The sequence below is a fragment of the Bos taurus genome, chromosome 22 (genome assembly GCF_002263795.3).
Source record: "Bos taurus isolate L1 Dominette 01449 registration number 42190680 breed Hereford chromosome 22, ARS-UCD2.0, whole genome shotgun sequence".
NCBI lineage: Eukaryota > Metazoa > Chordata > Mammalia > Artiodactyla > Bovidae > Bos > Bos taurus.
The window spans coordinates 43,031,155-43,052,693 of NC_037349.1; the positions used below are offsets into that span (position 1 = coordinate 43,031,155).

Sequence of the window (21,539 nt, forward strand, 5' to 3'; positions counted from 1 at the left end):
GAAACTAAAAAGACAAAATATGCAGCATGTGATCCTGGCTACAGGGGCAGGAGGAGGAGCACTCTAGGAAGGACGTCACTGGAACAAGGAATCCATTTGAAATAGGGACTGTACGTTAGTTAAAAGCTATGTCATCAATGTTACATGTCCCAGGTGTGACAATGTCCTGTGATCATGTGAGATAATATTCTGGGTTGCAGTAAATACCCCTTGAAGCACTGGAGGTAAAGGGACGTGACGTAAGCAGCTCACTCCAAATGGCCCCAAAACACATATTTCTAGACCTGCCTAGATGAGGCGGTAAATGTTAAAAAGTTGGTAGTAAGTAAGATGTGGCACATACGTATCATGGAATGACACTCAGCAATAGAAAGGAACAAACTGTTGGCATAGGCGACGATATGGATGAACCTCAGAAACATCACGCTTGAGTGGAAGAAGCCAGATGCAAAAGACCACCACTGTAAAATATCATTTTATGAAAATTTTAGATAACTAAATTCTAGACAAGACTTCAGAAACAGAAAGCAGGTCAGTGGTTGAACAGTGCTGGGGCAGGAATGGAGATGAACTGCAAGTGGGCAAGAGAGAACCTACAGGATGACAGAAGCATTCTGCACCGGGGCCGCAGTGGGGTGGGCAACAAGGTAAATTTTACAGCACGTGAACTTTTGAACAAGCAGTTAAAACTGATGAAACTGGGTAAAGGCAGATACAGGAGTACTCTGTACTACTTTTACAATTATCCTGTAAATTTGAGATTCTTTCAAAATAAAATATTTAAAGCACTAGAATGTGTGGATCTCTTCAAGCTGATATTAAATGATTTCCAAGGTACATATTTCTCATATATATTAAGCAATTAAGGTACGAAACTGTATATACTGCATGTCTGAAAATCTTATACACAACACTTCTTTATGCACACTGATAAATGCTTAGAATAGAAACAGGCAAACAACAGCCCCTGCCTGCTTTGTGACTGCAGGCTCCCGGGAGCTCTGCCTGCCATTTGCTCTGCATGTCACCATCACAACAGAAGAGCTGAATAGATGAACAGGAACTTATCACCCGCAAAGCTGCAAATATTTACTATCTGGCCCTTTTAGAGAAAGCGTGTGCCAACCGCTGCCTTGGAAAATTTAAAAGAAACACACACAAACTGTAAGTGCTGCCTTGAAGAAATGGGAACTGGGATCTAGGATGTCAAAGAGACCGAGTGTACTCTTATCCATCTTTCCGTAGTCTTACAAGGTTTCTGTACCATGTGACTATCTGGCTTTGAGAAAGATAATTTATGAAAATGCTTTCAAATTGTCTTACATTTTAAGAGGTCAGCGTCACTGCCCTCAACTCCCTGTGAAGGCCGGCACTTGGCACCAGGCGTGCGCCACCTCTCCCTGGTATCAGAGAGCAGCCAGGCTCCCTTCATAAAGGACCACGAGTTTGTCCTTGGAGGCTAGTGTAACTGGCACAGGCAGCCCCAGGGACGCGCCACATACCTGGTCTTGTTTCCCCCAGATGATCTGCGTGGGGACCTTAATCTTGTCCATGTTCTGATGGAGGGAGTATCTCGACTTCTCACTGACGATTTCCAAAAACACTTCGTAAGGAAGGAAAATAAAGTGAGTGTGGGCTGTGCTGTGGACACCACCAAGTACAGAAATTAGATAGTGTGTATGTATATATATAGGGCTTCCCTGCTGGGTCCCTATGTATATACAGGATATATACAGGGTATATAGTCTTTGAGTCTAAGGCACTGTGTCTTTCTTGAGGGGTCCCAGAAAACTCTCAAAGTCTCAGAAATGTAAGGAAGACGAGCAGGCCACCCATAAGATGTGTCACAGGCTTAGAGGTCAACACAGGGCTACTTACGCTTTCGGTAGAAGGTGTTGTGAGGGATGCGGACATCAACAAGGCCCTGCAGGATCTAGGGATAAATAACCCAAAGTCAGAAGGCGAGGGAGGATTCGTATTCTCAGGCCTCAGAAGGGTCTGGGACAAAGAGGGGAAATCAAAGGCCAGCAGTTTCGGGCATTGTCAAGGTTTGTAAGGCCTGGTCTCCAAATTCCCTTGATGGCCATGCAGTGTAATGGGGACTTAGGTTCATAAGAGGCTTTTTCTTTCTCATAAGGAAGGAACTCTGGGAATAACTGTGAAGCCAAAGGACCCCGGTGGCATGTAAGCTGCCTCACCTATGAGGAATTCTCTGCTTATCCTGAGACATAATCAGAATGAAAATAATATCAAGTAATTACTCAGTGATACCCAATATAAAACAAGGTCTATTAAAAAAAAATTAACCACTGGGGATGATGGGCCTCTTAAGCAGTGAAACCAACCACTGGGGAAGTTCTGGGAAGGCTTTCGGTGTCCTGAGCTCACTGCGTGACAGGCGGGCTGTGGCGCTGCAGCACATGCCGACGGCCAGGGCTCCTGGACCTGGGAGACCACCCGGAGAGGTGCTGCGGCCAGGGAACGCGGCCTGCCTCTTCCCCACCTCAGGGTGCTTGAGGCAGGGTCCCAGGGCCACATTAGCAGCCGTCACTCCTCTCATCTCCCTAGGAATGGACTGAACCCCTTCAATACACTCTCAGGAGTCCTGCGCGCTGACTGAAGTGGGAAGACCCAGTCATAATTGCTCTGGATGAAACCCACCCGCTGGAGCATCTGATTATTCTGGAAGTGGAAGCCCAGAGGTGAGACCAATGGCAAACTGTCCCAAACACGGTGCTCAGCATCAGATATTTCCTTTGTTCTACTGTCCATCCTGTACCCACGCATCTCTCCATCTTGCATTCACCCATCCACCCTCCACCTCTGCTCCGCACCCCTGCCTACCATCCATCCTACACCTCTGATTCAGACATGCACATGTCCATCCGTGTGTCCACTGAGCCTGCAGCTACCCATCCATCCTCCATCCCTGCTTCATGCAGACCTCCACCTATCCGTCACCCACCCACGCAGCACCTCTGAATCACATATGCATACATCTACACATGTATCCATCTGTCCTCCATCCACCAACCCATCATCCTCCATCTCTGCCATTTCTAGACACCCTCCCATCCATCCATGTACTCGGCCATCCATCTCTCTAAACCCCTAAATCAGTGATGTATGCACACACATCCGTTCATGCACCCCTGTACCCTGCATCTCCCCACACATCCATTCTCCATCTCTGCATTGTTCAGGCTTCCTCCCGTCCACTGATCCATCCCCTCTATACCTAGGACCTATTTCATGCAAGCACTTTGCTGCAGGCTGGGAACAGAACAACCGAAGACACAGTCCTTGCTCTTACTGAGGTAGGAACAGAAGACGCAAGGCAGCCAACACAGTCATTACACAACGTGACACAGTAGGCTGAGTGCCTAGGGGCTCCTCCCTGACTACAAGGGCAAGATTTTGGGATCTGCATTACTTTTTCCCCAGTGTCTTCACTTCTCTGACAACTCAAAACATGGAATTTTCTAAAACCCTACTTGGTTACTCTATTCTGGAAAGAGATCAGTGCTGAGAGAGGACCAGTGTAAAGTCATGACTGAAAAGAGAACTTCATGGACAGAACATGCCACAGAATCTGATTCTGTGATGCTTCCTCAGAGATGGGCCACATCCATTAATGAGTCATGTTCACGACCTCTGCACAGAGCCCATTCTCTCAGCTCCCAGGAGGACCCATCCCACCCCAGGCAGCATCCAGCTCCTGAGACAGAGTGAGAGAATGTGCTGTTGTGAGGTCTCACTCATGGACTCTCGGTTCCCCACACTATCTCCTGCACAACCTCATTTAGACCCATGACTTTTAATACCATCCTTGGCTGATGGCTCTCATTTTACAGCGCAGGCCAGACTTCCCTCAGCTCCACTCATATTTCTAACTGTCTACATGACCCCTGCATGTGATGGTGTCTCAGGGAACTTGAACTTAGCATATCCAAAATGGAGCTCTTAGCAGATGCCCCAATCCCACCCTCCCTCCCCTTCCCCTACTCAGAAAACACTACCTTGGGACTTCCCTAGCAGTCCAGTGGTTAAGACTCCATGTCTCCACTGCATGGAACACAAGTTTGATCCCTAGCTGGGGAACAAGAATCCCACGTGCCACGTGGCGTGGCCAGAAAATAATAAAAAAATTTTTTAAAGGAGGAAGAAAACACTACCTTTATCCAACTAAAGTATCAGAAGTCACCTGTGACTCACATTCTCTCATCCTCCACTTCCCACTGGCCAGTAAGTCCTACCTCCTTCCTTCCAAAGCTTCTCGGATCTCATTCTCCACTACTACTACGCCGTCTACACCCTCATCCTGGAGTAACACAGCACACTAACGGGCTTCTCCGTTTCTGTCTGTGTTCCCCTACAACTCTTAAGTGTTTCTCCTACTGTATTTAGAAGAACTCCAGTCTCCTTCCCATAATCTCTTAAAAGTTCTACATGATCCAGCCTAGTGGTTCTCAAAGCGGTTCCTGGGATTATAAGACATCACACAATTTTCATAATAACACTAAATGTCGCTTGCCTTTTTCACTTTGATTCTCTCAAAAGCATGCTGATTTTCAGAGTCTACAGAATGATGGATAATGTCACCATTCTGACAGCTAATGAAATGAGTACTTGTGTATTCTTGTATTTTAAGTTCTCCTGGGGTTTAATTTCTAATGTGGTACACATCAATAGTTACAGCTTTCATAAAAAGAAGCTCGTTGGGGTTGTCAATAATTCTTAAGGGTGTTAAAAGGGCCCTGAAACTTTTTTTTTTAATGAGAATCTTTGATTCAGCCCTTGTGTACTATTCCAACCTCACCTCAACCCATTCTTTCCCTCACACTCTGGGCTCCAGTCACCCTGGCCTCTCCTTCCAGCATCTTGGACTTGACTGTTTTATGCATCCCTGCTCAGGCTGTTTTCTTACAGAGGCTTATCAAAGTTTCTCCTGCCTCTCTGTTTTCAAGCACAGCACTATCTTCATTTCCTCTAGAAAACTTACTACAGTGTGAAATTATCTGTCTTGTTAATTGACTGCTTCTCCCCCTGGCCTTCTGTCTCATTTCTTCCCCAGGGTGCCCAAGCACAGTGTTGGATACATCGCAGACATGGCACTTGCTGAATGAATGGAAGCTGAGGACAAGGAGGGAACGTTGGGGGATGCTGGCCCTGGCCACCTGAGCACTGGGCAGAGGCAGGCACACTGCCGTGGAGGCCACGGTACCTGCTGGGGCACCTTGAAGCGTACGTAGGAGCAGAGCTGCAGCATCTCACTCATCTCCTTCGGGGTGGTCGGGATCAAGGGAATCTTCTCTACGGCGGCCGACTCCTGCAGTTCTTTGAGCCGTTGCACAAATTTATTATCAGTTGAGTACTGCAGACCTGGGGGATTCAAACCAAAAAAGCTTGGCAATATATCTACCTTCTTACCAAACCCCATTGTATATAGAGAACTTCCAAAATCAGCCCCAGACCTAATGTATCTTAGGTGCTTTCCACTGGTAGATTTCTTTTTAATTGGTACTGGCATCCTTGCTCAAAGTCAAAACCACAATTTGAGAAACACAGGAAAAAAATTTTCTTCTTCAGAACATCTTAAGGGCTGGCTACGCAAACTGGGAGCCCATAAGCACCTCAGCCCCTCCCCTAAGTCTCTTTCATCAGAATCTGCACTTAAGTTGCCACGGGATTCACCCGTAGGACCAAAATTAAGAAGAGTTTGAGAGTCTAGAAGACAACTTGCCTGAGCCCCTCTCACACATCTGTAAGGGTTGAGAGGAGACCTGGTGAAATGCATGACTAGAGTGGACTGACTGAGTACTCCTTCCTTCAGCCTGGACCCACTTAACAATCTCTTATTTGGGGTCAGCACATAAAATGCAGTGAAAGTTGAGTCCCCTTTGGAGCTGTCCCACACGTTGGGGCAGGAGGGCAGGAGTGCCCTCTACACAGTCCCTCTTCCTCCAGGGGACCATTAGGCAATCCGGAGCCGGAAGAGCCTTGAGACTGACCATTATTTTCTATCACCTGACACAGGACACGAGAGTTCACACAAGCTGGTCTATGAAGGGGCGTAAAATTAATTTCATTTCAAACACTCAACAAGTTTCTAGGTGTTTAACTTAGCTGAAGAGCTAGAGCTTAGAAAGAGAGGCAGTGGAAGCCACACTGTGCTAGAGAAACCTACATTTCATAAATCTCCTATATTCAGCAACTCCTCTAAATCTAACGTGCGTATCGTGCAGCTCTCATGATGCCATGGGCAGATTACATGATCTATTTCTTTTTGCTTTAAAAATAATCCTAAGCTAAATGTCATGTGGTATATCCTGAATAGGATCCTGGAAAAGAAAAGGACAATTGTAGAAAAACTAATGAAATCTAAATAAAGCCTGATTTTAGTTAATAGTAATACACCCATGTTGGTTTCCTGGTTGTGACAAATTTGCTGTGCTATGTAAGCTGTTAAAGGAGAGAACTGGATGAAGGGTACTATCTTTGCAACATTTCTATAAATTTAAAATTATTTCAAACTAAAAAAAAAAGTGTATCTTTTCATTTTTACATACAAACAAATTCAATTATAACTTTCTAATGGAAACTCAGGTATAAAACTCTTCTCTGGGCAAATCAATATACACTCAAAAAAGTCAGTTAGTCAGTTAGAGCTGACCTTCCACAAGTGATTTAAAATCTAATAACATTCCAGAGGGCTCCAATTCTTCATTTTTTCTTGCCTGAGTTGTGCAACATACGGGATCTTAGTTTCCCAACCAGGGATTGAACCCACGCCCTCTGCTTTGGAAGCACAGAGTCTTAACCACTGGACCACCTGGTAAGTCCCCTCCAATTCTCAGACTGTATCATTATAAGATCAAACGACTTCAGACACAGTGCTTGGGAAAAGGAAAACCCTTTGGGAACTTGCCTTCAATTTCAACGAGCTTGCTGCTGCTGCTGCTAAGTCGCTTCAGTCGTGTCCGACTCTGTGCGACCCCATAGACAGCAGCTCACCAGGCTCCCCCGTCCCTGGGATTCTCCAGGCAAGAACACTGGAGTGGGTTGCCATTTCCTTCTCCAATGCATGAACGTGAGAGGTGAAAGTGAAGTCACTCAGTCGTGTCCGACTCTTGGCGACCCCATGGACTGCAGCCTACCAGGCTCCTCTGTCCATGGGATTTTCCAGGCAAGAGTACTGGAGTGGGGTGCCATTGCCTTAGACCTGAAAACTTAACTTTCTGAATGAGTTGAAAGGTTTCAAAGATAAATTTAGTTATGTTTCAGTAGAAGGTGCACAAGTTCAGTTCATGGTTGGGTTCTAGTGGGTAAAGAAGGTAATGGATATGAGTCATATAAAAGAGGTAGTGAATATGAAAGGACTTCTCCAAAACCCACAGCTTGAGTTCTGGAGTCAGATAGCTTAGGGCCAGTTCCTATCCTGGCTCCAGCACTAACATAATGTGCGCCTATAAAATGGGCATACTATCCTTATCTGGACAATAATTACATAGGTAAAAAGCCACTGAGATAGGTACTGAAAATCTGGACAATTTACTATGTGTAAACCATACTCCAGTAAATTACCAGCGATGAAGAGGGAAGCAAGAGAAGGAAAAAGAGAGAAACATTTTTCTTACTAACATACTATAAATTCAAGTATGAAGATTTATATACATATATATGTATATAAATTTTAAATCCAATTTTAGTGTTCATCTCAGTAGCATATATGCTAAAACTGGAACAATACAGATTCAGATCAGCATAGCTCTTGTGCAAGGATGACATGCAAACTCATGAAGTGTTCCATATTTTAAAAATTAAAAAAAAAAATCCAACTTCAGATCATAATTTCTGAGGACATGTTATAGCTCAAGTAGACATGAACACATTTAAGATCAGACACCAAAGTTTGTTGATTTAAAAAAAAAGCCTGCAATGACAAAAGATCTCTGAGTTTTCAGCCAAAAAAGAAAGACACATAATAACAGTACTTTCACCTCACAAGGTTATGGCAAGGATTAAATCCATATAAAGAGTTTAGCTCATAAAAATTCAATAAAATGTTAGATGTTAATATTATCATTATACTTCAAAGTATTTACATGCTGTGAAGTTTTATACACTTTTAAAATAACCAGCTCCGATTCTTTGTGAGACAAAGCTGGCTCTGTATTTTAAAGCTCAATATAGTTACAATTATGGTTATGCAACTATTGCTTGATTGTACCACTAAGGCAAACTTTTTTAGTATCTCTACAATATTGTCAAAAATATGATTCTAAAAAGACAGTCACAGCAGAAACCACCATTAACTTCTTCAGAGATTCAGCTCCCTCTGCGTCCACATCACTCACAGGGTGATCTGAGTCTTACAACTCACCCGCAGGACACACAAGGGACAGGCTGCAGACGTCTGATGGGTAGTGAGCAGCATACACCCCAGCCACGTGGCCGCCCATGGAGGTGCCTACCAGGTGGAAGGGCTTTTTGTTCAGCTTGAGGCATTCTACAAACTAGGAAGGGAAGTGAGAAAGGGGCTTGGTTACACAACTGTGGACAATGACAATGGGGATTCCAGAGCTGAAAACTTTTGTACTTCCCATGGGGACAAGCAGAAAAGGGCTATTGATGAAAGGGGATCTGAAATCTACTAGATTATCCAGATGAGCCCTGTTACATGCATGTACTCTTCTTTACCTGACATGGGTTATTGAGGGCTCGTTGGTAAGTGTAAAATCAACAAAGATCCCTCAAATTCATGAGCCAGCAAATTTTAAAAATAAAGATCCCAAGAGTAAATATTTTCTGCTCTGCGTGCCTATTATCTCTGCTGCAACTATTCAACTCTTCTGCTGTAGCACAAAAGCAGCTAAAGACAACATGTAAATGGGTGAATGTGGCTGTCTTCCAAAGGCAACATGTAAACGGGTGACTGCAGCTGTCTTCCAATAAACAGCTTACAAAACTCAGTGACAGATCAAATGAAGCCCACAGGCCCTAGTTTGCTGACTGGCTATAATTTACAGCACTTTTCATCCATCTAAACGTCCACTAATGTAACTACCTACCCATCTGTCTACCCAACCATTCACCCATCCATTCATACAGCTATCCACCCATCCATCTATTCAACCATCCAAATATCCATTCATATAACTATCTATCCATTCATCTATTCAACCATTCGACCATTCATCCAACCATCCATCCAACTTTCCCTCTATCCAATCATTCAACCAACTATCCCCTACATCTACCCATTCATCCAAAAAATATTTATTGGATATCTATTATGTACAAGCAACCACGGTCAGCTGCTCAGGATACAGCAAAAGTCAAAGAAACAAGGTTCCTTGCTTCCAAGTAATACACAGTTTAAAGAGAGGAGAGGGGCAGACATTAAATAAACATCCTTGAGTGGAGAAAATATTTAATGTCAACCTGAAGAGTATGAACCATTAAATTTTGAAATGGTTCATGAGCCCCATGACTTTGAAAGCTCAGTCAGACAGGGCTGAAGAAAGATACTAAATCAGAACAAAATGAAAAGATCACCCTCCCCATCCTCCACAACCAGGCAGACATGCTGTTACCATCATCAAGCAGCTGGTAACCAAAAAAATACACTCTAAAAAAATAAACGGTCTTGAGGAATTCTAAACTCCCTTTTTGAAGAGTTGAGAAAATGAGACTGTATTTCTCCAGAAACAGTTATAATAGGTTGAAAGAAGTCAGCAATAAGCCCTGGCCCTCTATGGCTGACCGGGGATACCCTGGGCTGCTGCCATTTTGTTTGCAATTATGAGTCAAAACGGAACCCACGTTGACTGTTCTTCAGACTTGGGGATGCAACGGTGGCCAAGACCCACCTGGGCAGTTTTTTGGTGGAGCCTCTCTGCTTACCTGGTGTATCCTCTTGACTTGCCCATCTATGGACAGGTCATCCAGTGAGGACCGAGTGGTGCCTTCATGCCCTGGCATGTCCACGCAGACCAGGTGCAGGTTCTTCGGGAGGAACTGGGGACACACATGACCAAAGAGTCAGAATGTGGTGTGCGGAGCATGTCCGCCCATGTTTCTGGGGAGGTTCCCCCCACTTACCAAGTGACCTGGACAGCCTCCCCGCTGGGGAGGGAGGAACCTAAACCGCCCCGTGTCTTCCCCTAGTAACATCTGACATGAATAAACACTGCCAGGAGCCTTACAGACAGCAGAAGCCCCCACAGTCTAATACACAATGGGAGAGGCCTCGGGATGACTGGAAAGGGGAGAGCAGAGGTCGGGGAGCAGCTTGTGTCCTTTGCTCTTTCCTGACACCAGCTGGCAGGCCCTGCCTCCTTCTCCTTTCCCTCATCCTCTCTATGCTTATCCCAGTCTTGCAGCCACCAACTTGCCACTATTAATACACTGGGTGATTCTGTTCTCCCAGAGCCCCAGCCAGTTTCAGAGCCCACAGGAGCAACACTTCTCCTAAGAACCATGTCTGATCACCCTAGTTCTGGTCTCAACTCTTTTTTTTTTTGTTTTTTTTTTTACATTACGATCTAATTCCCTAGGTATTTTTATCCTAAACACCTTCTTCCATTTAAATATATGCCACATTTAACCAGGAATTTGAGATAGATCAGCTATCAATAAACAACTAACCAGTTATATGAAAGATGAAGAGGAAGTCAGAGGTTCATTAAAGCACGATGACTGTCCTGATACTGAACTTTGGAAATAAGAAACTAGGGGATGTGTGAGCCTTTTCGTCCTAATGGAGAGCATGCTTGGGATTAGTCAGGTACTGCTTGAGGTGGGAGCCTGGGGTCCTTCTCTGCCAGACCTCTCCCAGCCCCCATCTTCACCAGCTGTTCACTTTTACCAACTAAAGCAAACTGACACAACCAAATAAACCAGGAGAGAAATGAGTGATTTGAGAAACCATCCCAGAAAGCTGTCAGATCAAGACTGCTCTCTAAAGGGCTAAGGAAAAGAGAAAGCAGAAATGGAAGGAAGAGAGGAGGAGGAGACAGGGAGAGAGAAGGAGAAGCAGAGAAGGGAAGAAGAGGGGAATCTTGGAATATACAGAAATGACTTTTCAAAACCTGGCCTTTGATAGCCATGACAGTCCAAATATGAAGCAGAGTATCAGAAACTTTCCAAAGAAATAGTCATAAGGTGAAATCATTGGTGAGGCACTGATTTTATAAACAACATTCAGCTCAGTAAGTTCTGTCTGAAAAAGGATCTGAATAATATGCTACACTAGTTTAGGGTGCTTTGAGCCATTATACCGGGTTCCCTCTGCTCTCTACCACTGCTGATGACATCATATTTAAGTAGAACCCCCTCTCTTCTTTTTTTTTGCTGAGTGACACCCTCTGAGGAGGGAAGGCTCTGGCACCCCACCTTGACCATGCTGAGCCACATGTCCTTGTGGGCAGAGAACCCGTGGAGCATGAGGATGGAAGGTTTGTGGCCAGGCCTGCCACGGAAGGAGTAGCAGAACTGATAGTCTTCGTGGCGCACATAGCGGACCTGCATGCCCAGCGTCCTCCGCCAGTACCTGGGGACGGAAATACAGGCAAAATCAAAGTCAGCGAGCGCCAGAGAAGCAGCTTCGGGAGGCGGACTCTGTACAGCTTTACTTCGAATTAAGAGCAATGATTCTCCCAGCCCTCGTCCTCTACACAGTCACCCTCGAGGACCACTAAGTCAGGCCATTCCAGAAAGTACCTTACATGAATATTCTGGTATAAATATTCCTAAGCACGCTATCAGGAAGGGAAAAGGGGGCGTTTTCTTAAGAAGCATGACACATGGAGAAGGAAATGGCAACCCACTCCAGTATTCTTGCCTGGAAAAGTCCATGGACAGAGGAGCCTGGCAGGCTGCAGTCCATGGGATTACATGACTGAGCATGTGTGCATGAGGGTGGAGGGTGACGGGTTGGTAGCAATAAACTGGTAGAACTAAAAAAAAAAAAAAAAAGCATGATACACAATAATCCTCTGTTAATACATATTTCTAGTAGTTTGAATCACAGGGCAAAGAAGGCTGTGGGACCTCACGGGTATGTGCCTTGCTCAGCTGAGTTTCAGGAGAATTCAAAACGGCTGGTGGTAAGCCTGGGGAGGACTCTGGAGAGGCCAAGACAAGGGTGGCCTCCCCTTCAGAGAGCTGGCTGGCAGCTCCTGGTGGGCCATGTTCACCGAAGCCTAAAATCTGGGCCGAGCAGCCGTGGACTCGTGGGCCTGAGTGCCACAGGGCGCAGTGCAGCTGACCTGGAAGACCTTACCACAGAGGCACTTTAACTGGCAGGAAATGCATCGAAAGACTTAAAGATAAAGTGTGTTCCCTCCTATCACCTGCAACTCGCTGTTTATTTGTGGAGATGAGGAATCAGACTCTGTCGTCAAGGCTGCCATTGCTGGTGGAGAGGTTACTCCACGCCCACACATCCCTGCATGGGAAGAGAGGACAACCGGAGACTGACCGGCGATGTCTGAATTCCTTGTTGTCTCAGGACTCCACACACCTCACAGCTGTTGTCTTGAATGATTCCAGTGACTGCCTCTCTGTGAGAAACACATTTGCCTGTTTGTGATTCTATCTGAGCAAGCTGGTTTCAACCAACAAAATCTCTGCATTTGAGTCTTAGCCTTATTTATTTATCTATTCTTGGAAGTTTGTTTTCACTGGGACACAGGGGATGGGTTGTGAGACATCTCCACGGGCCTGATCTGTCAGTGAAACATCCATTCTAGTCTTCCTGGGACAGCTTTTAGGAACTTTCTCATCCCTGGGAGCTGATGCTCTTGCTGGCAGCAACCTCTTCAGGTCCACTGGTTACAGTTCCTCCCTGGGGGAGAATCTCCCCCTTTTTCTTGGGGACACTCTTGTTTCCTGACTCTTCACGGTCACTAACTGGTTCCTCTATTGGGAAAGATATCTTCCTCTGGGAAGACTTCCACCGCCAGCTGTCTCTTTAAGATCACTACTAACCAGCTCCTCCTTGGAAGAGGATTTCTTTTTCTTGGGTTTGGAGAAAGATACAGATGACTCTTCCATTCTATCCTCCCGATGGGCCTCCTGAGGCTTCCACTTTCTTCTTTTCGGTCTTGCACTCGTCTCCTGGCACTCCTCCTGAGCACTGCTGTAGTTTTCCAAAGATGTGAAGGGAACTGCAACCAGCCTTTCTTTTTCTTCTTCAAGCATTTCTTCTCCTGTTTCTCCAGCTTCCTAGTAATCTCAGCGTCGGCTTCCTCTGCCTGAACAATTATCTCTATCACAACATCCAGATTCCTGCAGGGCACCTCTTCAGTCTCATAGAAGGACAGCTGTTCCTCAGCTTGCTCTTCAAGTTTTTCCACAAATATAGCTGAGGGCACCTCAGAGAAGCAATCAGTTTATAAGGTGATACAGTATTTGTTTGCCAGGAATTGGGAGATGTGGCCTTTGCTTTTGATGGTTGCCTGGCCAATGAACATGGAGTGGAAATGAGGCCATATTTTGGGGTGTTATCCCTTGTCTTCAGGGCTCTGCAAACCTGGTCCCTTTCCTGGGTCCAGGGAATCACTTACAGACCAGGGCTGGCCAAACAGAACCTTTCTCATACTTAGTGATACTGTGGTTTCAAAGAAGCTGATTGTTCTCAAGAATTGGATTTTAACTGACAAAAAATTAAACCACAAAATAGTGTGGATTTTAATTGTGATGCAGAATTTATGGTAATACACATTTGATTTTGCAGAGACATTATTACCACTATGGTACATAAGCTCAATATAAGTCATATGCCCTCCTCTGCCGTCCACTCCAAATATATTTTTCCTACAGACTTTGGGAGTAAGAACTTGTTTCTTAAGAATTATCTTATCTGTTCTCTGGTTTTACTCCTTACAACATATGGCAGTTGGTTGAAAGCTCAGCTTCTGTTGGTTACATAAGACTTGGCAGTGCTGGAGTTTGGCCTGAAAATGATTTCAATATGAAATTACCATCTAAACAAATTGAACACTCTGCATGAAGAATCCCTCCAAGATGGAAGATAATTAATTCAATCAGAGATTGACTTTGTGGTACACTTTGTACCAAAGAGGTAGCCAAGACATGCAATAGCAAATAGCCTAAGTGGATCAACTTTATCCCCTTTGTATAAAAAAAAGGGGAGAGGGAGAGGAAGATAAATATTTATATTTACTTGTACTTGCATACAAAAAGCATGGGATCATATACAAGATGCTATTAATATGAGTATCTGGAGCGGAGGTATGAAGTACTTTTGAGAAGAAGGTAGATGGAGAAGGAACAATGGTGGGAGGGAGACTTATCATGTTCTTTCTAGTACTTTTTCAATGAATATATTCTCTATTCAAAACATTAAAGATACAATAAAATTGGCTAGCTTAACAGCTCTATTTATGACAAAATATGCATATTTCAAAGTTCTAAGTCATGACATGGTAACATGAATTTGTTCACTCATTTACATCCCAGTTCATTCATTTTTTGGCTATATGATCATGAAACTCAATTTCCTCATCTACAATATGGAAAACTATTGCATTCTACTGAGGATACAGTTAAGACTAAAAGAGATAATCCAAAAAAAAATTTTTTTTAATGAGATAAGCCATTTACAGTTTTGTTCAACACACAGCCCAACACACAGGAAGTAGCCAATAAATGGCAGTTTCAGTATTATATAAAAAAGATTCTGTCCTTCAAATATATCATTTGCCAAAATTCAAGGGAGAAACGTGGAAAATTTTGTAACACATATGACAGCCATATAAGTGGAATCATACAGTATCTGTTCTTTGGTGATTGGATTATTCCACTTAGCATAATGCTTTCAAAGTTCATCCATTTTCTACACTACATCAGAATTTTTTTCCTTTGTAAGGTTGAATAATATCCCATTGTATGTATATACCACATTTTGTTTATCATTCATGGGTTGATGGACATTTGAATTATTTCCATTCTGTTGGCAATTATGAATAACACTGCTATGTACATTGGTAAATAAGGATCTGTTTGAGTCCTTGCTTTCAATACTTTGATGTATATACCCAGAAGTAGAAGAGTTGGATCATATAGTAATCCTAATGGTGCTCCCACAGTGGCTCAGCGGTGTCGGAGAATCTGCCTGCAAGCCAGGAGATGCAGGTTCGATCCCTGGGTTGGGAACATCTCCTAGAGGAGGAAATGGCAACCCTGTCCAGTATTCTTGCCTGGGAAATCCCAAGGACAGAGAAGCCTGGCGGGCTGCAGTCCATGAGGTCTCAAACAATTGGACATGACTGAGTGCACACACGTGCACACAAGCACACAGAGTAATTCTGTGTTAAACTTTCTGAGGAACCCCTAAACTTTTGCATGGTAGTTATACCCCTTTACATTTCTACCAGCAAAGTGCAAGGGTTCCAACTTCTCTACATACTCACCAAAACTTGCTATTTTTCATTTTTTTAAAAACTAACACCTATCCTAATGTGTGTATAGTATATCACTGAGGTTTTGATTTGCATGTTCCCTAATAATAAGGATGTTGAATATTCATTTCTTTTTATAGAAATGCAGTTTATATACCCTAAAATTCACCCTTTTAAATAGTACAACTGATGAGTTTTTAGTGTTCATAAAGTTATACAACCATCACCATTAATCCTGGAACATTTCCATCAAAAAGAAACTCAACTACCCACTTAAAAAACAGTTAAAAAGGTAAATTTTGTATTGTGTATATTTTACCACAATAAAAAAGAGAAAGAAATCCATACCCATTATCACTCACTTCCCATCTCCCTCCCCTTGCACCTCCTGGCATCCACTAGTTCACTTCAAGTCTCTATGGATTCTACACATTTTCTATAAGTGGGTCTATTCAATATGTGGCCTTTTGTGTCTGATACATTTTACTTAACATGTTTTCAAGTTCATTCATTATAGAATGTATCAGTACTTCATTCCTTTTTTCCTTTTTTTTGGATTTTAAAAAATGATTACAGGATTTTCTATTAAATGGTAGTAAGTGATACAGAATTCTGTCATTTTCGGTTGACCCATCATGATACAATAGGATTAAGCAAATAACAGTTATATATCCACAATAGTAAAAGATGCTCAGTTTTCACAGTCAATAGCCAGACAAAAAATAAAAGATAATTACAGTTGCAAGCCATAATGGAAACATGGTTAACCTAACTATATAAAATACATACATACAATTTGGGGGGTTAAGTAGAGTGATGTGTTAAGTAGAAGTGCATATGTACACAGGTTTTCACCTGCCCAGCCAGTCCACATCTTGTACTTGGTACATTTAATGTGTTTACATATAAGCTTACTCCTTGGAAGGAAAGTTATGACCAACCTAGACAGCATATTCAAAAGCAGAGACATTACTTTGCCAACAAAGGTCCATCTAGTCAAGGCCATGGTTTTCCCAGTAGTCATGTATGGATGTGAGAGTTGGACTATAAAGAAAGCTGAGCACCAAAAAATTGATGCTTTTGAACTGTGGTGTTGGAGACGACTCTTGAGAGTCCCTTGGACTGCAAGGAGATCCAACCAGTCCATCCTAAAGGAGATTAGTCCTGGGTGTTCATTGGAAGGACTGATGCGGAAGCTGAAACACCAATACTTTGGCCACCTGATGCAAAGAGCTGATTCATTTGAAAAGACCCTGATGCTGGGAAAGATTGAGGGCAGGAGGAGAAGGGGACGACAGAGGATGAGATGGTTGGATGGCATCACCGACTCAAAGGACATGAGTTTGGGTAGGCTCCAGGAGTTGGTGATGGACAGGGAGGCCTGGCATGCTGTGGTTCATGGAGTCGCAAAGAGTCAGACACGACTGAACGACTGAACTAAACTGAACCGATAAGGTAATTATCAATGCATATGATCCTATTACCATTTTCTTAATTGTTCTGGGTTTATTTTGTGTAGTCTTTTCCTTCTCTTATGTTTCCTGCCTAGAGAAGTTCCTTTAGCATTTTTAATAAAGCTGGTTTGGTGGCGCTGAATTCTCTTAACTATTGCTTTTCTGGAAAGTTTTTCATTTCTCAACAGAAACTCTACAAGCCAGAAGGGAATCGTGTGATATATTTAAAATGATCAAAGGGAAGAACATACAACCACGAATACTCTACCCACCAAGACTCTCATTCATATTTGATGGAGAAATCAAAAGTATTTCATGCCTTTCTCAGGCTAAATAATATTCCATTGTATGGATAGGTCACATTTGTTTATCCACTTATCTGTTGATGGACATTTGAGTTGTTTCCACCTCTCAGCTCGTAGGGATAATGCCACTATGAACATACATATACCAGTTTTCCTGTGGATATATGTTTTCTGTTCTCTTGAGTGTTCTCATTTCACCTAAGAGTAGAATTTCTGGGTCATATAGCAGCTTTTTTTTTTTTTTTTAACCTTTTTTAACCTTTTGAGGAATTCCCAGATTGTATTCCAAAATGCCTGCATCATTTCACATTCCCACTAGCAAAATACGAGGGACCCAATTGCTCTACATCCTTCACTTTTGTTTTTTAGAGTAACTTTCCACGGAAGTATAAAGAATATAGAAAGGCACACATATTATAAGTGTACAGCCCGATGAATCTGCACAGAGGGAATGAGCCCACCACCTGCCACCCAGATCAGGGTCTAGACTACGAGTAGCATCACAGATGCTTTACCTCCTAAAGGTGACCACTGGCTCCCCTTCAAACAAGAGGGTTTTACATGTGTAGGACTTTATCATACAGTAAGTTCTTATTTGTATTTGACTACTTCCACTTGATATTATGTTTGTAAGGATCATTCATGTTGTAAAAGATAGCACTATTTCTTTCCTTATGGTAAATGGTATCAGTAAAAGACTTTAAATGTTCTTTTTGTTTGTTGCTATAAAATAAGAATAAAACTGATTTTTTTTTAATACATTGCCATGTTGACTAATGCAAGGTTTTGGACTTTCTTTATCTCAAGCCAACATTCCTGAACTATCTTTATTTATTTATTCATTTTTAAATTTATTTATTTTTAATTCCACTGTGTAGCATGTGGAATTTTAGTTCCCAGACCATGAACCCATGTCCTCTGCAGTGGAAGCACAGAGTCTTAACCACTGGACTGCCAGGGAAGTCCCTGCTAACTTATCTTGTATTTAGCAATCTTGCCAAATTCACTTTTTAATTCTAATAAATAATCGACAGATATCATTATTATTCCAGACTTTCTATGTACACAATCAAACCATCTGAAACATCAGTTTATTTCTTTTTTTCTAATTCTTATCTGCTTCTTTCTTACTTATATGATTTCTTGATTGCACAACTGAGTTTCTTTGGGAAAACAAAAATCTTTTAAAATGTCAGTTTTTTTCATCCTGTGAACAGTACTGACAGCTTATACAATGAAAACCAGAGTGGCCCCTGATGTCACCCACAGTGGCAATGGCATCCTCAGCATGGCTCTCTGTGGACTCTCTTGGCCAAGCACATGGTGCCTCCTGCAGGAGCAACCACAGTCCCCACCACTGTGGGACTGTGCCGGCCACACTCCAGGGACACTTAGACCCAGAGAGGGCTGTTGCCAAGACTGGCTGTGGCCCACTGGGGACACTGCTGCTGAGCCCTGAGGAGCTCAGGAGACCCACAGGGAAGTCCGGGGACAGAGGGAACCTGAGAGGCCCTCCTCACACCTGCGTGCTCACTCAGCAGGGAGGCTCGGCGTCTCTGGGATGCCCAGCTACCTCTGTGGGATCCTCTGGTGGCTCAGCGGTAAAGAGTCCACCTGCAATGAAGGAGCCACAGGAGACGTGTGTTCGATCCACGGGTGGGGAAGATTCCCTGGAGGAGGGCATGGCAACCCACTGCAGTATTCTTGCCTGGAGAATCACACGCACAGAGGAGCCTGGCGGCTACAGTCCAGGGGGTCACAAAGACTTGGACACAACTGAGTGACTAAGCAGCGGCAACAGCAGTTACCCGTGCTGCCTGCTGTTCCTGTTCATGTTGCGATCCTGAAAATTAACTAAACTAAGCCAAGTCTGCAGGGGGAACCTACAGGCGGTGGTGACGGGCAGCTGAGTGACTGAAGGCCTTTGGAGGAGTAGCTGTGGTTAAGGGACATGGGGACTGACATAAAGCTGCTCATCCTATGACAACCACTGTGTCAGCGTCACTCACGGTGAGGTGATTTGAAGGAAACAGGCTGTGCGTCTCGGTGGGGTGGGGGGAGCCGCTCACAGGACTTTGGGCAGCTCTCTGCAGTGGTATTATGGGTTCTAATACTATAATCACAGCCCCCATGCCACAACACTACCCGGCATAATCCGCAAGGATTTCCAGGATTTCCATCCAACAGCCAACTGGGGTTGCTTCTTGGCCTGTGTGGCCGAGTTCATGAAATAAAGAGCATTGTGTTCATCCTCCAGCTACAGCTCTGAGCAGAGTGACAGGCCGGGGCAGGATTTACAGTCACATGCGTCTGTGGGGTGAAATAAAGGGCTGAGTGTTCTCTGTGGGGCCTCTCTGAATTTTGCTGGTATTACTTGTTAATAGAATCTGCCTGCAATGCAGGAGACCTGGGTTTGATCCCTGGGTTGGGAAGATCCCCTGGAGAAGGGAAAGGCTACCCACTCCAGTATTCTGGCCTGGAGAGTTCCATGGACTGTATAGTCCATGGGGTCACAAAGAGTCAGACACGACTGAGTGACTTCCACTTCACTGAACTTCACTTGTTAATAAAAGTGAATTCTATGCGATGAGGCATTCTTCATAATAGCCAAAAAGTGGAACCAACACAAATGTCCATTTGAATGAATCACATGTGGTATAAACCATACCATGGACCACTATTCAGTCATCACAATGAATGAAGTACAGATACATGCTGCAGCACAGGTGAGCCTTGAAAAGTGCAAGAAGCCAGACACAAAAATGTCACCAACAGGAAAATCCAAAGAGACAGATTACTAGTTGCCCGGGGATGAAGAGAGAAAACAGGGAGTACCTGTTAACAGGTATAGGGGTTCTTTTGAGGGGAGATGAGAATATTCTCAATTAGATGGTGGTAATTCACAATACTGTGAATATGTTAAAACCAATTAAATGTATGCTTTAAAATGTGAAGTCTAAACCACATTAGTTTTAACTCAAAAAAGTCAATTATTTGCAATGACATTAATTTTCTCTTGAAAAATCAAGCATCAAAATTATTCTAACAGTCCTAAAGCTTTCTCCATGATGGCCTGAGGAACTTGGGGGTGGGGGACTGTGCAGCACAGAGGCTGGTTTCCACACGTGGTTGGTAGAAACAGCCTTTGGGTGGAACAATCACACCTCTGTTTGCAGCCACATCCAAGGTTATGGGACACATCGTGGAGCTGCACCCTCTGCTTCACTTTGACTTAAGAAACATGGAATTTGTGTGTGCAGGTCCACAGTGCCTCTGCAGGACTGAGTGGGGCACACCACTCTGGTCTCTCCCCGTCAGGGGTCCCATAGGCGTCTTGACCCCACAGCACTCCTGCTGTGCTGGAGTGCTGCAAGGCAATGGCCTCTAAGCAGCCAGAGTCTTAGCTTCACCAACACAGAGGTGGGTGTTGGGTGACCCACTAAAGGGGTCATCACCTCCCCACAAGAGAGAGTGAAAGATGAAAGCTCCCTTCTGTTCAATTAGCTTCTTTTCAAGGATCAGAGCCTGGCTGGCAGGCGGAAAATTCCACACTCTAATGAAACAAAAGGGAGCCAGAAGGGAGGGTGGATAAAGGGCACAAGCACAGTTTCCCTGCACTCTTCCTTGTGGGGCTCAGAAGGTAGTCCTATGTTCCAGAAGTCCTGGTTAAATCTCAGTGTGCTTCCCTATGGCACAGAGACGAACCAGGTTGATTTCAGTACTTCCGCCTTCATGGGATAAATTCATGCGCGTGTGAGGGGTGATTTTCTCTGGTAAATGGACTGCGGTATGAAAAGTTACTGAAGTACATCATGAGAAATCCTCTCTCTTTTCAACCATAAACCTGCTTTCATCAAAGGAGAAAAGCTCTGCAACTCTCACACCTCTCAGCTTTTGTAACAAAGAGAAAGGAGTCAATCCTTGGCAGGCAATGGTATCTAGACTAGAATTCATGAACAGAGTGTAAAGCATTGTGCTCATTTTTACTTTTTATATTAATTTATTGTTTGTGGCAAGGATGGCAAGCTTTCCACTAAAGGTAGTGATATTTATGTCACTCAGAAATTAATGTAAGATTTTGTTTTAAAGTCATTTACTCTAAAGAAAACACAAAAGAAAACTAGAGGTGGTGTGCTAACAAGGAAAGAAGCATGAGAATGATTTAAGAATGACAGAAGTTTTGGAAACTTTTTTTCCTGTCACTTTACTAATGAACACTTTTAGACAAATCAAAAAACATTCTGTCCTATCCATGCCATGTCCATGATTCTGGTGTTTCTAACTCATTTTTCAGTGATTATCACCATACCTGTCAAAACATCACTGGATCAGAATCCAATGACCAAGAAAAA

The 21,539-nt window shown here is 43.6% G+C and overlaps 1 protein-coding gene and 1 non-coding gene across 6 annotated transcripts in view; one reads left to right on the forward strand and one right to left on the reverse strand.

Annotated features, from left to right (window-relative positions):
* Window positions 1–21,539, reverse strand: part of ABHD6 (abhydrolase domain containing 6, acylglycerol lipase) — a 48,357-nt gene that overhangs the window by 4,352 nt on the left and 22,466 nt on the right. For all 5 annotated transcript variants that reach the window (XM_010817683.4, XM_005222730.5, XM_005222732.5 and 2 more), the window contains 6 exon segments: window positions 11,398–11,554; window positions 9,907–10,020; window positions 8,384–8,516; window positions 5,225–5,382; window positions 1,879–1,933; window positions 1,503–1,603 (listed from right to left, as the gene is read on the reverse strand). In XM_010817683.4, the coding sequence (XP_010815985.1) occupies window positions 1,503–1,603; window positions 1,879–1,933; window positions 5,225–5,382; window positions 8,384–8,516; window positions 9,907–10,020; window positions 11,398–11,532 (696 nt within the window). In that variant the 5' untranslated portion in view covers window positions 11,533–11,554.
* On the forward strand, window positions 7,709–7,816 carry LOC112443550 (U6 spliceosomal RNA). Its single transcript, XR_003031962.1, has one exon. It is a non-coding gene; the product is annotated as a U6 spliceosomal RNA (small nuclear RNA).